Source organism: Atheta coriaria, unplaced genomic scaffold, assembly GCF_025399875.1.
Source record: "Atheta coriaria isolate IRGN ID8LTWV9N9 unplaced genomic scaffold, Caltech_Dcor_3.1 hic_scaffold_10_pilon, whole genome shotgun sequence".
NCBI lineage: Eukaryota > Metazoa > Arthropoda > Insecta > Coleoptera > Staphylinidae > Dalotia > Dalotia coriaria.
Window position 1 is genome coordinate 4,097,242 of NW_027045452.1, and position 19,493 is coordinate 4,116,734.

At 37.9% G+C, this 19,493-nt stretch overlaps 1 protein-coding gene across 1 annotated transcript in view; it reads right to left on the reverse strand.

Annotated features, from left to right (window-relative positions):
- Positions 1 to 19,493, reverse strand: part of Ace (Acetylcholine esterase) — a 32,834-nt gene that overhangs the window by 8,214 nt on the left and 5,127 nt on the right. Inside the window, exons 2-4 of the mRNA XM_065313361.1 lie at positions 5,009 to 5,151; positions 4,389 to 4,541; positions 848 to 1,011 (exon numbers count right to left, since the gene is read on the reverse strand). Coding sequence (XP_065169433.1) covers positions 848 to 1,011; positions 4,389 to 4,541; positions 5,009 to 5,151 — 460 coding nt within the window. The remainder of the gene's footprint in view (positions 1 to 847; positions 1,012 to 4,388; positions 4,542 to 5,008; positions 5,152 to 19,493) is intronic.

The window sequence follows — 19,493 nt, forward strand, 5'->3', positions numbered from 1 at the left end:
ATGTATAAATAGAACAGCAGGGTTAAAACTTTACTAAAACATTTATAATTAACCAACATCCGCCCAAAGTTGTCACAAACATGTTTAATATTATCCTGAATATTTAATTGAAAATATTTTGGTAGTTTTGTTTATAATCGCGTTTTCTGTCAGATGAGCTGGATTAAAATGTTACAAATAGTTGGCGGTAGAAAATCCTGCTTACACTTTTCGATTCGCTTGGCACACGAATCTATGCGATATTATTCCTGCTCTCTAAGCCGGATTAACCTAACTAATTATGTATTCTCGTTCGTTGCGACCGGCTAAATACGGATTCGCATCTCAAATGTCTAAGTTGCATAAACTAACATTTATCCAACCATAATTTATTTATCATACAATGGAACACCTTTGAAACAGTTGGAAAATTGTCGAGTTTATCTAACGGAAAATCCTGTAAGTAATGATTTCCGCTAAAAGTGTCGTCGTCGTTGTCAATTTGTATTTGCAGAAAGGTGAAACGCAGCGAAGCGTTTAGCTCGATTTGTCGTTGGTGGCGGCGGCGTTTTCGACGAAAGAGGGTTCGAAATCGGGTTCAACAGGTTGGACATTTTCGGCACTCGGTCGGCATACGTGTGGCGAACGCGATTTTCCACCGGCACGGCGGCGACGACGCCGGCGGAAAGTTCTCCTTTTGTGCGCGTCATCAACGTCGGAACCACTTGCCGAGGGGTAAATATCGAACCAACCGAGCGCGAAACATCGACCTGTCAACTGCATTACCATTAATCACGCGTGTATAATTTCGCGATTTCAACCTGTTCTATTCTGTGTACTGAGAGGTTTGATATTAATTGTTCCTTACCCTGTGGCAGCAAAGCGTGAAAACACCTGCATTATTTTCTGGCTAAGCTCACGTTCTTTAGAGTTGTACTGTAGGGACATGTTGAGCGGATGGCCGAACACATACTCAATCTCGTCACCATGCATAACCCCCATCCATTCTCCCCATAATGACGTACTGGTGCGCTGAAAATAAATCACACAATTTATCAATTCAAATTTTATTTGAAATGTAAATTTAGAAAAAGGAATGAAAATAAGATGTATAGATTTTCCTAGCAAGTTTTTGACCTTGACCGCACTACGTATCCTTCCGTTTCTATTACGCCCATCTATATAATTGACTACAATTTGTTAGCTTGGCGTTTTCAAGTACGCTTTTGTTTGCCATGCATTCAAATAGATGAGAAAACCAGCGTCGTGGAAGTATCCGAGTACTTGGATAAATATTTCAAGAAAACTCTCAATGCCAAGGGCAAAACAACACAACAGAAGTAAATTTTTATTGTTTTCCTTTTCACACATTTTTTTCCTTAAACAAAAAAATGAAGCATCTGTTTTTGATTTACGTTCGGTTCATTTAACAGTACATAAATTATTTTCTCTTATTGTGCGGATCGTTTTGTGCAGTGTGCCGTTGAAAATGTCTCTTCACTTTAGCGCGGCGGAAAAAAAAACACCCACACATATACCATCAAGTGTATCTGCTGCGCTGGGGTAACTCTCGCCCGAAAGTGTTAAAATTCTATTTGCACGCGCGTCCAATGCGCCCCATTTCCCCAACGTATTCCGGCGGCAGCGGCATGTTTGCGAACGTATAAAGCGACTTCCACTTTTCTCTTCTTCCACGACTGCCGCGGCGAGTATAATGGCGCGCGATGGAAAAATAGTATAAAACCAGGCTGGCGCCGAATATGAACATGAAAATGTGGCAACTGCGGGAGAATGAGGCAACGAACGCAGAGCAAAACAGGAAGTGAAGAAAAACAACAATGTTCGCGCTGCGTCAGAGGCGCGCAACGCGAAATGAAAATCACAAATGCGAAGAAAGTTTCTGTTGTTGCTCCCGGGTTAACATTCTGCATAACATATGTCAGCGGCGGCGGCGGCGTGGACGTGTTTAGAAAAAGCAATACGCTCGCAGACTAGGTAGGTACTGTGAATCGTAATACCGCAGGGGTGGCGCGGAACGTGCGCTCACCGCGAGCATTACGTGTGGTTTGCCTACTTCGTGATGACATCAAGTAACATGCATACCAAGTTGATTTGATTGTACAGTGAAAAAGGAGAAGAAAACTTGATCATGTGTCCAAAAGGTATTCTAGAGGACATTTCTATAAATTACACATTTGGTGTAAGCGCCGGGCACAATTCGAAATAATAAAAATATTTTTATATTCTACCGTCAATATTATACCAAAATTGACTTTCAGTTTATATAATAAAAAGAAAAACAAGCTATATTCACGTTGAAAGCTTTCAAAAACACATTAAAATGCGTCACAACCAACTTTCCTCAAAATTAAAATAAATAGGATTGTATATGGTGAAGGCGCCGAGTAAAATATATGTTATTTACTCCATTCTCTTTCGCATTATAACACAGAGACAATAATAACCCGACCTGTGCGGCTGTGTACCTGAGTCCTAATGTCTAAATCGCATGACACTGGCTGTCATGCGCCGGCTGTTTGGCAGCGATGACCGACGCGCCGCGTTCCCAGGCGCTTTTCTTTCCGTTGCCTCTCGTTTTGTTTCCATCAAACTATCGCCGGTTAGGCTAGCGCATTATGATAACAATTGCATTGTTGAAAACGCTGTGTGATGTTGAAGCGGACCGGGACGCACGAGCGCACCACAAAATATGAGAATTGTAATTCGCGAAATTGCAGCGAAATTCATCAAGCGCGCATTGTGCTCGACGTCAAAAGCGGCACAATGAAAATTACCAAGGCCGAAGTAATTGAAATGTGTTCTTACCGCTAAGTACACAGAATTAATTCTCTTTAGGGCATCAAAAATTAACTCAGAACTTTATAATGCCACCGACGATATAATTTATTGCTTGAGCAAGACAACGAAAGAAGCAAAAAAAAATTACAGACCGCGAGTTGGAAGTTGGAATTAAGTCTTGTCATTAGTGTAAGTACGTCTTACGGGGTAAACTATAATAGTTATAGTGGTTGCATGGTCGGATGTAGAGCGATTAACGGGGAAAAGAAATGATTGATGTCTTGTCGTGAGTGTGCGACGGTAACATCGTATTTACAAGGCACCAGGACGATTTAACATGATAATTTGCTTTAGCGTCACCCATCACATATTTATATAGGACACATGCAAGAATTGCTATCCCTATGATATCGTAATATATCACATTTTAATCAATAACAGATAAAGAAATAAGTGTGATGACAGGCTTGGATCTAAAATTAAATTCCTAATTGTTCCAAACCGATAAAATTAGAAGCAAAAAAAAATTAAAAAATCCCCACAGGTGAAATGAAGCAATTTATTTTCTTTTGAACAAGAATAAAGAATGTTAGTTCTCCGTCGGCGTTGGCGTCGTCAGCCCCCAGAAACGGGCTTTCCTATTAGCCAGATAAGAAAGTAAAACAATTACGTTAGTAGAAAAGTAATTTGTGCTTTTTCTATTTCCACGATTCCCCCGATTCCCACCTTGATTGTGTGCGCTTGGTAAGTTTCTTCATTCGAAGCGAACAACGCCACAAGTTATTGGCGACGCCGCTTGCATTCGCAATAAATAACTTGGACGCGGATTGAAAACCACGAAATGTAAGCAAGCATATCGCATGCGATGCAGTCAGCTAATAGACCCACTTTCCCGGTCGGTGTGTCGGGATTAATTCAGTGGCAAATTACAACGAAAAACGCTTAAATTTACACGCCAAAAAGTTTCTTCTCTCGTAAGCTCGTTTGATATTCAGGCAGGTTTTTTACGACGCTAAAAGCGAATACGAATGACAATAAATTCTTTTTGATCTTCGGGAGCTTCCAGCACACTCACGAGAGACTCATTGTTCGAACACGCATAGTTAGATAAATACCACTTTTACATTCGTGTGCGTTTTTTTCTGCCCTACGTTGTGGGGGAGTGGAACGCAAGTCAGAAAAAAAGAAACGAGAAAGAGCGGCAAAAGGAGGCCATTATCATCACTCAAAATGTAGTCAATTACGTTAAGGTTTCGTCGATAAGTCTCAATGTTTATTTCGCCGTTTCCACGTTTCATCATTTTTAGATGAGAGCTTTTATGTTTATTTACGATTCATTTACGATTTGCTATTTTTAACTTTTATATAAATTCATATACCTACTTAGGTATAAATTGTGGAGTCAAATTGAAACGTACTTATATTTTGATGTATTGACTAAAAATTGTTGTAATCTAACACAGGTGGATGGCTTAAACAAAAACAGAGAACCCTTAACGACTCAAATGCGTGATTGCGAACGCGAAATAATACATTTCCGGGCTGGAAACGGGCGGAAAGCAGCGAGTGGCGCAGGTAAAAACTTAATTACCACAACGTCGATTACTTACGTGCGTAAAGTAGTAGTAGTACACCTTCATGCCACGGTCGGCAGCCACCTGCGCGAAGAGGTTTGTCGGGCAAATGAAGAAATAATCGCCAACTACGTCACCGATCATTTTTTGATTCAAATAGCCATCATTTACGTGCTCCCAATCGGTATACTGAAACAAACAACAAGTGTTTGAAATATAAATGCATATAGTAGACATTAAAGAGTATATTAGCTGTTTAAAATGACCACGAAGATCATCATTCAGCCATATTAAATTGCGGTTAACATTTTGACAAAAATCAATTTGTGGTTAGCATTTAATAACTGAATTTGATGATTGCAATGCCAAAATCAATTATTTTGTAAACCGATGAGTAAATATAACAAAATTAAATTATCTAGAGGAAAGAATCTATTAATGAGTAAAAATAACCTTGAATGACACGGATAATGTTTAATGCCCTAAGCCATTATTCTACGTTTCAAATGTTTTTTTTTTGTTTTGTTTTAAAAGGTTAAAGGTGAGTCGACACTCAACACTGCCAGAAGGAAAACTGCGCATGCAAAAGTAAATGTTTCGTACGATTACGACAGTAGCGCGAGGACAATGCAAGCACGTCCTAGTTGACCTATTACCTGAAACACGATGGCGTCCCTCTCGAGGCGCGACATGTTCTTGAAGATCGTGTTGATGATGTCGTGATACTTGTCGCGCTGCAGGTAGCTCGGCCCGTCTTTCTCGAAAAAGTCGATGAAGTCGTAGAGAATGAAATATGTGCCTGCAACAGACGGAAAATAAAGTTTACTATTAAAACAATAACACTACACACGTTCCATGTGCCGGGCGAATGATAAATTGATTTTTAATAACATATTATGAACAAAGCAATAAATCTTCTTGTCAATATAATATTGAATCTTTGCATGAAACACAAACAATTTCAGGTTTTTTTTTTCATACCACATTCCCAAGTGGGTCACTGAGAACAAATGAAGTAAAAAAAAAATTATAATAATAAATGTTACTTTATGAAAATGTTAACTTTCTAAGCACGTAACTAATCACATAACTTCTGGCAAGTAGAAAAGACTTTTTTCTTTTTCGCTTTATACCAGCTAATGAAAACGAAGAAAACGAGAGTGGATAAAACATAAAATGTAATTGAACTGGCTAGCATTATACCAACTTTTCTGTAGAAAAAAATATTTAAAAGTGTTTGATTATTATCTGGTTTGGTTGTACGTTCACACGAAATGTTAATTGATAGTCGAGGCCAACATTGATAAACACATCAATCATGCGAACAAATTGGTGCTATATGTTCCGATGGCGTTTACAAAGCGTCGCTTGTTTCTTGGGACCAAAGGGGTGAGCCTTGAAAAAAGCGTTTTCCAATTAACGAGCGCGTTCCGACTTCACGCTATTAACGCCACGCGATCTTAACTCGATTCCCACCCTTACATTTTTACGATGCGCTGGATTTGCTTCAAGCTCGGACTTAATGATTCCCTATTCGCGCTTTATCTTTTTCTTCATTAGTCATGCAACAATTAACCTTTTAATTTTCTTAGTGTTTTCATTAAATGGCATGAATATTTCTAAAATACCTGGCTGATAATATGTACTTCAAGAAGGTTTAATTTTCTTGGTATAAGCTCGTAAAATTTGTGTGATAAAATATTCAATTTTTAATTTTTTGGTGTGAACAAAACTCGTATCAATGAATTTTGAGTTCAGTTTAATATCAAAGGAAATTGAATTTTTCCAAAAATCAAATTAAATTGGTTTTAGTGCACTGAATTTAATTCTCGATTATCTCGTTGGTTTGGAACTCGATTAAGTCACAAACATTCACAACCGCGCAAATGTCATTCCAGAATTCTATCTACTCACGGGCAAAAGACACATGTGCATCCTTCTGCTGCCGGCGCCTCCACCACAAACCGCACGCGCGGCTTGCGCACGTGAAAATAGCAATTAAAGCAAACTAGCGAACCCGCTCACATTTCCATGATATTGATCGTAACGATGATTTTTTATTCTAACCGAAAAATTTATTTCACGCAACCACAAAAAGAATAACAATAAAACTGGTATCGGGTGTGTCGCAATGGGCCGTTCGCAAATAAACGATTAATTGGTTTCGGCATTGTTCGCCGGCGTGCGGCATTTTCAATTAAAAGCGATTTTTCACGCTCGAAACGATCTTATACAAAGTGTTACTAAAAACTAACCCAATCGTTAAAGAAAAGAAAAATCAAAAATTGCTTTATGCATTTTTAACCAAATTTTTATTAACGGTATTCGGATACAGTGTTGATTTGCTTCTGCCAAAGTTATACTCGAATATTAGAACCTACGATGCGGTCGGGAGCAATTGGGAGTTCGACGCGTTTATACCTGGAAGGCACGCGATTTTCCAACTAGTTTTCCGCGTGCAAACTATTAACGCCGGCGCCTTCCTGCGAAGGAAGCGGATTCGTTTGTTATCGCCGATAGAGAAGGGCGGATAATTCACCGCGGATAATTAACGGTTAATGTACCCGCCTGAAAATGAATCAAACAACACAAATCACTGATTGAATTCACTAGAAAAATTTTCAATCAAGTTTTTAGTTCGTTTGTAATTAGTTATCTACTTTGACACGGAATATTTAATTACCCACTCAGTGGTATTTAGTTGAAAACAGTTAGTTGCGCAAACGCCAGTTAAATTTATTTTTATCTTACTTTCCACAACTTTTCCAGTTTCACTTCGTTTTTCTTGTTTGTCTCCCATGTCTCTCATTTGCAATGCTGCTTTTTTGCACTACAGTGCTAAGGATTACTTGATATATATTTTTTGTCCCGCTTTGTTTTTTTTATTAGCTGTTGTCGTCTTATGCGCGTATTCGCTTGTTCTTGTGCGCTAATGCCCCAAAACGGAGCGTTAACGCCAGGATAAAGGAGTAGCGAATGAGTAAACGACTCCAGCCGGCCCCAGTCCCGACTAAACAACAACGACATTAACCTTTTTACGACGCTCGTATTTTTACATAAAACTCGATTCGTCCAACCCGCTCTCCTTTTTTTTTAGGCAAAAACGTGCTAAGAAATAAAGCAAATATGCTGTCATAAATGTAATACAATGCTTCATTTGCACGGCACTCAATTATTTACAAAGTCATTATGTTAATTGCCGTTCTCTCATGCTGAGTCTAAACTTCAAGTAATAACAAAAGTTTCAGTCATTTTTCATTGTCTGAAATATTTAATATTTTGTCAGGCAGCGAGTGAATTAACAAAATATTTTTAAATCTGATCTGTAATATATTTCGGTGGCGTTTTTCGATGATGAATAGATATTAAAATGGAATTTTAAACTCGACTTTAATATGTAATATTTATGACGTGTTCATTATAATAGTGTCGCGAGTCTCGGCTGTCTCCGAAAAGAGGAAATTGCGTAGCGATTTATCACTCTCCCGACTCGCCCCCGCCGAGGGAGAAAGTCCTGCCCGAGTCGCTCGACGGTGTTTTATAAGACGGCGTGTGGATTAAAGCGCGCCGCGACGTTTTATCACGTCATCTTATACTGTCTGCCGCAGACCTCAGAACGACCTTTAATTAATTTCGGCCTTATTATTAAAACGCGCGCGGCGCCGGGGATTCACCTGCGCAGCTAATACCGTCACAACGCCACTACAAAGCCACACGCCGCCGCCGACGCCGCCACGCAGTCGTAAACTATGACCCGATGAATCATCGTTATGTTTGAGAAAGTCTGCAGGGTCGTAGATTTGAGCTTGAGCACGACACTGCCGAAAACGTCACGGTGTAAAACGATAATAACTCTAGTAAACTTCCACACTAAACAATATTGTTATAATTTAGATTCTTGACTTTAACAACATTAATATTCTAAGGTTTAATATTACGACTAGTTGTATGTACGAGTACTCCTAGAAGTTGCTAAAATATAAAAATAGCGGAAACACGTAGAAACAGAGAACGGGATCGATGGTAGGTAATAATAATAAATAAAAAAGTAAATACCACACTGGGTATGCCAAAAGTGCGATAAATTACTTGTGGAAAAAATATACAATGCTGTATTTCATAAATATGGTAATACCGTAATGGAAAACCGTCGTCGCGTCTACAAGTGGCAGTATTTTAAAATAAATATTGCGTAAAAAAATAGAACAAAAAACTTAGTCGTTTCCAAAAAAAACAATTAATTAAATTGATGGGCATTCCGTGAAATGAACAATTTGAATGTTTGAACAAAAAGGGAGTTTTCCCGGAAAACGATTTTTGGCCGCAAATCCAGTGTGGATTTACCGTTCAATCACTAACTGCCTATGCGTTTTAGGATGTTCTTCACATTTCAATACTGACTGTGTAGTTCGTAGCCCTTATAAAAGGGCAACAGATGAATGCTGAGTCAATATCGGTTTCCGGGGCAAAATAACACTCTGACGATCGAAGTATAATGAAATAAAACTTTCCCCACTAAAAAAAGCCGACAGAAAGAAAAAGAGTAAGGCTTGAAGGACCATCAGGTCATCCGTGTTTGCCCAAAACCTAAACCGAGCAAGATCTATATATTTTTTATCTCTGTTAAACTGCTCCCTCTACAACTTTATCTCCTTTTCTATTCGCTTCATTTTGTGGTCGAAAGCAGAGAGTTCACCGGTTTGGCGGGTTGTTTTAAGGACGCAATCTAAATACGCGCACCGATGGAGAAGTTTCCGAGGAGCAAGGTGCCTTCGTTTCGCGAAGATTAAAAGCAAATAAATGCCGCGTGCAGGAAAACGTCGAAGAAGCTGAGGACTTTCCGCATGCCGTGCGGTGAAGGTAAAGAGATGAGGAGGAAAGTTGAAAGTTAAGACGAGGGCCACAGGTTGCGCGTTATATAAAAGACGTCCTGCGGTTTTGTGGCAGCCGATGCCGTCGACCGGCTGCCAGCGCAAATGATAAACTGCAATGCGGAGACGGCGGCCTAACCGCCGACCGCACCTCCTGCAGCGACAAAATCAAATTAACTCTGCTATTTTTCTTCAAACTATGTATCTAAGACATACATCAAACACATGCCAGGCTAGAATTGTGTTCTACAACTTTTTACCAACCTACTCTACTAAATTACTTAATGGAGTTTTTTTAATATAAAAAATAATTTCATTTTAAAATAAAAATTTTAGAAGTTTTTATATTACCAAATTTATTTTAATTTCTTGTAATATATTGATATTTTATATATATTGAGAAAAATTTGGTTATGAACGCAAATAAAACTTGAAATGTAAAACTTGAACGTTTTTATGTGCAGAACTTGGCAAACTTGGCTGAAAAGTAGAAGTAGAGACGTTGCAGAAGGGTAAAACCCTCTTTTGGCCTGAATTGCTGGAGTCGTACAGGAAATTATGCATTTCAACCGGTTCCAAAAGTATTTTATGAACAGCCAGCAAAATCTCAGCGTAAAAATTTGCAATAAAAGTATTCATAGTTTATTCAAATAAAATATAATAAACAAATAAATGTAGAAGTAGCTAATTAATTAATAAACTCCAAGGATGTGAAATAATTTCTACCAAAAACAAGTAGCTAGTTCTAGTGCAAGGGCGAAATGAAGCAAGTATATTCTTTACAAACAAATTGAAAAAGGAAATAATGATAATTATGATGAATGTAAGTACTTGATTCTTTTTGATGTGCTAGTTGCATTTGCAATGTCTGGGGCTGTGTATGTGGAGCGCCCGCGGCGTAGTAAAGCACGTAGTACTCGAAGACGGCAAACGCGTGCGCCGCCGCCGCCGACCAATCCTGCAGCTCGTGCATATACTGCCGCCGCCATAACCGACACGAGCGCCAGGGGGGGCCAAGGTCGGCCGCGATGCCCAGGACTCTATCAAGGTCAGCGCAGGTGCTCGGCCGGTAAGAAGCATTACCATCTTAGTATCGATTCGTGCAAACCGCCACCAGCCATAAAAATCATCAAACGCCAAGCGAAAACACGCACAACAAACAAAACAAACAACTTAATCCACGCAAAGTACTCACAACAAAATAAAACACGTAAAACATAATAATAAATTGTTGATGTTAATTTAATAAACATTTATTGCACTATCCTGTATAATTTCTTGTGGAGTTCGTTTCTCTGGCCGGGATAAAATGGAAAAACGGATTTGTGCTCAAACGACCCGCCGACGCGCAAATCTCTTAGCCGAATCCCGGCCGCAACATAAGGTCGCAAATTTAATGAAATATAAAATTGATACCCGTAATGGGAACGACCCTTTCTCCAGCGTATCAAATTACTCTAAGGCAAGTAAACTCCTCACACAATTTTCCACACCCCACAAAAACTTACTTTGTGCATTTACAACGTTCTAAAATGACACAATACATCTGATTTTGCGTATAATAATAAAATAAAATTTATTCAAATTTATATAATTTATAATTTATATTGTTATACGGGTATTTAGTCGCACATTTGCGAAAATATATGCAGCGTATTATTATAATAAATCGTAATTTATTTCGCGAGGACGGTAAACGCGCGCAGCACCATCGCAACAAGTGGAAAATGTTGGAAAATGTTCGGAGAATTGAAAGGAGAAAAATCGCAAACACGACGTTTATGCGAGCGGTACGCTGTGCGCAACAGTTTAAAATTTGCCGGCAACGTAACGCAATAATGTGATTTAAATGAACGCCCGTTGAGTGCATGCCGTTTTAATGATATCACATCAGATTAAAGTAAAAAAGAAAATATTTATGGTAATATTTACTGTAAGTAATGCACAGCAATATAAATTAGTATTAGTAGAATTCATTTACCATTAATGAGATTAAAATACATTAAAAATTTATTTGTATAAAAGAAAAAATAATATTTTTGATGTAAATAAGTCCATACTCTTTCTTATTATCTGCCAGTTTTCCAGCGTTGACGAATTTATTATTCATGTGCGCGCAAAAATGTAATGTTTTGTTTCCGGGAATGCCATTCTGGCAGTTCGCCTGAGTTTTTATACCAAACAACATATAAAAATTATAAAGTACAGATTTTGTGAAAATATTATTTAATAGTATATTAAATATCAAGTGCGCTAAAGGGCAGTTTAAGAACGTTTAGCGACGTGATGCTTACGCCATTTTTCTACTGCGGACTTAGCATACTATTGGGAAATGTTAGGTTATAAATACATGGGAGTAGGTTTGACTCTCGGCGCATGGGATTTCATATGGTTTTGTGCTGCCCCGTAGAAAAATGCCCAGGAGCATTTCTATCCGTGACTAAAGTATTTTAGTCACGGCTTTGACCGTCCGTTAAAGGACCACTTTTTCTATCTCGCAACCATGGAAAAAGTGACGCTTTAAGTGGCTGCTTTTTTTAAATAATAGTTAAATAATTATTTGTGAGAATAAACATTTTATTGCCATTATATTTATTATTCATGAATGATTATTATCATTTGTTCCGAATCATCTAATTACACATTTATGCTACGTTTATTTCGTATTTTAACATTCATGCAGAAAATAGTTTTTGCTGAAAATGTATTTTTCACATTATTTGTGATTTGATTACATTGACCAGTGATGCAAATGCGCCGCCAGGATCATAATTGCGTAATACAATTGTGATTTGCGTAATTGTTGCATGTGGTTGTGTATGAGTAAAAAAAACAGACACAAATCGGTCGGTCATTTGAAGGTTCGATTAGTTGAATTGTCGCGCGCGCCGACAACAAGCGGTAACAATCAGCGGCGCATCCTGTTCGTCCTGCACGCACGCACGCAGTTCTATATGTTCATTTTCGACACCTCGAATGGTGGAATTTATTCCGTTCGATTTGGTGTGCACAGAATACCAACTAACTTCGAAATTCACGCCTCTTTGTTCCCATCACTAAATTACGGTTCAAATACCAATACTACTAGCAGGTATCAAATAAAGAAAAACAAAAACGTGTAGCTTTTAGTTCGTGAGTTTATTTGTGCTGATTTTACTATTTGGTTTTACTTAAGTTTCCGTTTATATTTGAGGTCGAAGTTCCTGAAATGTTTAATTAATTTCGTAGCGATGAGACGCGTGTATGTGATACGGCATTCCTAGCGTATTTACCGTCGCATTTAGTCGACAGGATTGCATGTGATTGCATTGTGCGTAATGCGCTCGTAGCGTTTGCGGGGACCCGCACGGTCGACATTCTGACATTTAGACATTCGTTATGTGCAGCCGGTGATCACCAATGCAAACGGGAGTCGCTTTTAACATTGCACATCGCATTCTAATCCTGCATACACCTTCGGTGAAAGGGTAATTTCGCTCTATTGTTCGCACAAGGAGCTTTCCGATTATTGCACCGTTAGTTAATCGCCTAAAATTCACTATGTTAAATCATTGCTTTCTGTTAGATTATGAATAAGTACATTATTTAGATGAGATACTACGGAATTTCAGATAATTTCAGAATTTACTGTATAATTTTATTTTTCTAATTTTTTCATTGTTAAATATTGTTGACTAAAATACTATTGAAATCTTTATGGTGCAGTGTAGTATTCTTGGTTTCCTTCCTTCCGATACTTCTTCCCCTCATAGAACGGATGTAGCACTCCGACCAACCAATTCTATAATTTATAGCCTCTCCCTATGATTAATTGATTTTTTTTCCAGTTTTAGGGAAACGACATTTTATCGTTCACCGTAAAATATGCTATAAAATCTGCAATTTTATTTCATTTAATTCTGTTGCTTTGAAAACTTCCGAATCTCGTAATATCAAGCAGCTTAAAAGCTAGGTAAGTTTTCATCGGGAAAGTCGGAAAGTTAGAAACCATAAAACTCGTATCGAAATCGCAGTGAATTCAAAATAAATTAAATGTTACGCGAAATGATTTTCTCATTTTCCGGGTTTCCTTCGTTTGATTCTTGCTTTATGCATTTATACATGTTTTCAAAACTCGACGGAGATCGCATGCATTGGAACAATTTATGAGCTTTATGTGTTTTACCATTTACGTATTTTTGTTTATTTGTATTGATTGCTTGTAACGTTAAATTTCATTTTGTTTAAAATAACGTGTGTATCTTTTACTTGCAGAATAAACATACAACTCGTACAAATCGAAGCGTACAATCGTAAAAAAGCCGAGTACAAATTGAAGTAACGTGCAAACTAATTGGAAAACTTTGTAGATTGGGATTGTTTTTATTGGTTTCCCCGGGTCGATACAAATTGAACATGCGTTAAATCGACCTTTATGCTCATCGGGTATTTGAATTTCATTATTTATCCTCTAACTATTGGTAAAACATATTCGTTTTCTTACTTTAGTCCTTTTCATACCAAAACCGAAGTTAGAGAACTGGGACTTTATCATTAATGGAATTGAGTACAAATAGTCTAAAACGACTCAGACCAATCAGTAATATTGCAATATCTTTAAAATCTAGGTTACTTTCAATTTGTAGAAATAGCAATGTCTCAAAATTTTATTACCGATTCCAGATTCCGTTTTTATTTTATGATCTATCTGTTCGGCAATAAATCGCCATTTGCAATTCACCTGAAGGGGCGCTGGTAGCGGCAGTAGCTGAGATAGTGAGAACCTGTCGAATGTCAAACGCACGACGCGCTCATAAATAATTTCCACTTTTATGTTTCCCCACCTGCCATAACATTTCATCTACATGCATTGGTTGCGGCTGTGGTGGCGGCGGCGGAGACGGCCTCGACCATACCTGCGCTTACGTGCCTACCCGATCGAATCCGGCGTTTGTTGGCCGCCGCCGCCGCTGCGGGGTGGCATAAATCAATAAGTCGACGACAGATTTGTGTTTTTGTGTATTTTCGCGAACGCCCGCGTTTCTAGTTTTCCTTTCGCCGAATCATAATTCTGCCGAGTATCGACACACGCGCCGAAACTAGAACAAACTACCAACCCAGGAAATCCCCGACGATATTTGCTTTTTGTGGTCCCTTCATTGCGATTTATTCGTGAGATAAATAATAAAATATTTGCGTATGCATAAAATACAAGCAGCTCATGCTTTTTATTAAAAAGATTATTTATGTCCTAATTTTGGGTTTGATTTCAATGTTGTTTTTTTTATTTTCACGTAAATTAAATTATGATTATAACCTGCACATAAATTCACGCAGCTTGTAGTTATGCTCGTAGTGTAATAACAGTTAACAGTCACTTCCGGAATTTAAACGCTTCATGCGCAACATTATAGCAAGGCCGCGCGCGTTCTCCTGCCTACTTTCCTCCTGTTGCTGGGGGTTTGGCCCGTACCCCGGGAAAACACACATAAACGCGCTCGTACGCGCGCATTAAACTCGGAAATTTATCGGCGTGACGCTTCGGAAACGCTTCCGAGGTATTCAGGATTCACAGATTACTCAAGCGTGACAAAACGTCTTCATTTATCGGTTTCATATTTATAATTATTTATAAATTAAAGCAGAATATATTAAATCTTGAAATATAATACTTATAAAGTTTTAAGATATTTTAAATGTTAAAACTGATAAATTTTAAATACAAATAATTTCACCTTTTTTTCTGCCATTTTTTACTTTACCAGTAATCATGTGAATAGACATAATTATTCAAGTTCTATTCAATTTATTTAATTTGCACTACCACTATTCAAGTTCCATCTCATCCTAACAACGATAATGAACGCTCGGTGAACTGAGAAATTGCCTAATCGGAATGCAAATACGTTTATGTATCCTGTGTGTAAACGGCATCCTGTTACATGTTCCCCTGAATACACAGTGTCTTCATGCGTACTCAGTTCCTACTCTCTTCATTAACTCCTCTTTCATCACAAATCAAAGTCACAAATTAAAATCAAAGATTAATTCCTCTAATAATCCACATGTAATAAAACCATTAATTTAATTTTAAATTGTTATTGCAATAAATGTTTGTTCACATACTGTATGGTTGGACATGCTCATATGCCTATAGCATTTATCACCTCAACGATTCCAATTTATACTCGTGCTGGTGGCTGTCAGAGAAGTACTATTCAGTACGCGTTGGCGTTTGCTCGCCCACTATTAACACTTAGTGATGCACGCGGCTGGGCGCATCGGCAGTGCACTAAATAGTCGACTCGCTTATTACTGCACACAGAATACTCCGATAACGAGAAGAAGACGCAGTGCTGTGTGCTAAGTGCAGCTGGTACGTGTTCACAATGTGCATACTAGCGTGCATCTATTTGCTTCTGAATCCATTTTACCGCAGACACAGGTATCTGTTTACCGGCGTACTCATTGCATACTGAACGAAGCTCCACATAGCAGAGACATGCCATTACTTGTGCTTATGCAAGTTTTATTTGCAATGAAACCAACATGAAGAAACATATGTTCAAAAGGACCAACCCAACTAGAGTGCATTTGGATAATTTAGTTTCCCTAGAGTTATTGTATTCGATAATGTGATGTATTGAGTGACATATCTATATAAAGACGGAGCAGGTTGTATACAACCAATAACACTTGGTTAAAATATAACCCAACATAACCAACATTCTAATGAATATTTTATTTGAATTTCAATCGGATGGGTGTTCATTAATACAGTTTACAGTAGTAATCGCAATTTATGTCAAGTTTTAGCGCAAAGCTTTCAGTAACTATCAATGCAATAAATCATTTCAGATTTTATTAGCTCTTAATTACCATCCAAACGACGCCACACTGTTGATTTGCGCAAATATTACCAAACAATGACAATATTGCCATGATAATGTAATCAAATTGCTTTTGCAATTAAAATCACCACTGGGCAAAACAGATGCACAAGTAATAATTACAATATTGATTTTAATATTATAATTTCTACAATATTACTACAATAATTATTATTTTGCAATGATTTTATTTCAACTCTAAGTTATTGATGGAAATTATTTCTACGATTTAGTTTTTCATACAATCGCTGTTGATTGCATTAAGGTCAAGTTGTATTATTTGCCCATTAGACAACTAACACCAACAAAAGATTATACCGTTGTAATAGAAGCCGATTAATCATATCGCAAGTAATTATAAGGTGTACGTAGGAAAGCGTGGAAAATATGTAACGCAGTGTTATGCGTTATTTTATTGTGCCGATTGCCGCAATTGGGAACATTACTCCACCAGGCAGTAAAACGTTTTTGCTCCCGCTCGCAACGATCGGACGCGAAATTTAATTAGCAACCCGCTCGGAATTACGTCGCCGTAAATATGGGTCAAATAAAAAAACAACGTTAATCTTAATATCCTGCCGGTTCAAGAGGTCAAAAATAAAACAGCCACGAATGCAGGCATGTAATTAAAAGCAGTGATTCAATTTTATGCGCCGATTTTATATTTTAATTAGGAAAATAAATAGCAGAACATGCTGGAATGTAATTAAAATGCTTTTTTTTTTCTTTTTGCTAGTTGTACCTATAGTCCCAGAAAAATATTTACATTGGAGTTGGCGTCTGCAGAGTTACGGCAGGTGGATAAGACGTGCAACGCCCATGGCGCTACAAGATTTCACATTATCAAGTCATCTTTTGCCAAGATAATTACAAAGTTTCGTAATCGAATATCCACTAAAAGTTGTCTTCTAATAAAAGTTCCCGCCGCCTTCCTTTAGCCCCGCTTATTGCGATTGCGTTCCGTTTCATTTCGTCGCGTTGCGCCCAATTTTCCTACCTCCTTTAGAACGCCCGACGCACGGCGCCTTCACCAAACTCGAAGGTATGTAAATGCACGAAATAGCAAAAGTTTATTTTGCACGAAATTGTTTCACGATGTCAAAAGGCTAATAAAATGTTATTACACGGACAGGCCGGAACCATAACGCAATTGTTGTGTTTTTAATGAAGAAATAATTGAGTTTAAGATTTTAGTTTAAGCCATTAAAAATATTCGAATATAATTTTTATATAAAAAATAATTTTCTCAGTGGCATAATAAAAATAAATAATCCACCGCCCGTGTGCGCATTAAACGCATATCAATTAATCCAGGCGCGGATGTTAAATCGTTCGTAAAGTGGCGGCGAATAAAACCGCGTTTAAAACAAGAGCGATAAATTCGCAGAATGTTCTTGCTCGTTTCTCCGGCTGGTGCGAAACGTAATAAAAGCCTTCCGACTGCAACAATTCCCAACTCCGGCCAAAAACACTGCCGCGCTTGTGTTTTTTTACAACATCATCGTCATCACCCAACATCCCAGGGTGTTGGATACTCGGGGGCTTTTGCTACGCCTTGGATTTTATGCCTTCTCCATTGTGTCTTCACCTTGCAAACGAACGGAATAAATAATTTATGTGCACGAAATTTTAATGCGTCCACTGGTAATATTTAATATCAGTGTTTGCACCTAAAGTACAACAGAAAAAACAACGAAATTATAGCGTTTTTTATTACCGGCGTGTAATTACGACTAGTACCTACGAGTTCTACATTTGTGCTTAACCCAAGGGAATGAAGTAAAAATCGATAGTTCATCAATTTTCATTCTTACTGCTTAAAAAATCACAAAAAACTTAAATCAGATTAATACCTAGTTACAATCGAATAAAATGTGTATATTTTTTTATTGCATACGTGTGTTTATTGTGGTTATTTTGCAGGTCTCTTTTGTTGCCCTTGCGGGCCTGAATGTAAATGTAAATTAGGAAAATTCGTAAAAGTGGATTTTCGAAACCGGGCGCCCAAAAAGCGCGATGTCGCCGGAAGAAAATTTGTTTCTGCGACAACAATGAAATCTAATAAAACACAATGCGCTTTCGTCTCTTCGCACAATCAGAAACATTTACGATTCGCTGGTTTACATTTTCGTGTAAGTATTTTCGGTGTTGCGATGACAGAAAACCACCGCAAGGATTGAATCATTAATGAGGACGAATATGAAAGCGTACGGTAGGAAATGAATTATGTTCGCTATTTAGGTCTAACCGGTATTAAATGACTTGCTTTCGGGCGCGTTTAGCTGCGCATGTGAAACCGTCGAGACGATATTGAATCCAAGGCCCACCCAAAACGTTGCGACGACCGTGAATATAAAGACGTGATCCACCACCGACGTGGACGTTATAAATAAATAAGCATATTGATTGAGTGGATTATAATGGTTTCTCATTTGGTCGCTGGGGTCGTTTTGTCGCTTCTTTCAGTGTCATCGTGGTAATCTAAACTATTATAGAAACCAATAAAATATATACGCGTATTGAATATAATTAAGGCATTTTATGTCAGTATTAAACTAAGTATCCACTGATTAAAAGCGTGATAATATCTTAATAGTATTTTTTTTATGTAAAACATAAAAGAAGTAACGCTGTCACACATGTGCGTGCCGTGGTGCGTTTGCATGTCGCGCGTTAATTACGATTCGTTTGTGTTAATTATTCCCGTGCGTAGCGCCCGCGTCAAGCATTAGGCCGGCTTAGAAGTGCCGACAAACCGTAATATGTAGTTCCAGTTACGCATTAGTTGCGCGTTTAAATTTAAATCAACATTTACGAACGCCCGACTATATGAAGCGGGTGGCTCAAACCAACAAGCAAACGATTAACACTCCACTTGCATGCATACCACACAATGACACGCAAAATGACCAGCAATTATAATGTTTGTAATTGATTGTTAAAACAAATAAGTACAAAATTAGTACTTCTTGCAAATTTTATTTGATTTTGCAGTGTTTCGATCAAACAAATCTATTAACAGGATAAAACGTAGTGTCCTCGAGAAAGGTTACGTGATGGTGTAACCGATCGAAGAGCAATGCACACAACATTGCATTGCATCTGAAAATAGAATTCGTGCATCGCATCGAGCGAAAGCGCTAAATTATTCAAAATCTACCGGAGATGATTTAATTTTAGCCCGCTGGGTACCTCCGGAAAATATAAAGGTCACTAGGTGAGCTTGAAATTATTTATTATTTTTGCAAAATGTATATTTTTATTTTTAGACATTTTTGGCGTCAAAATTGCTTTGAAAAAAATGATAAATTCAAATTGACTTGGGTTGGTTTTGCTTTGATGAGTTGCAAACATGTGACACATTGTTCGCCACCACGTATGTTGTTCTATTGTTGTTCACA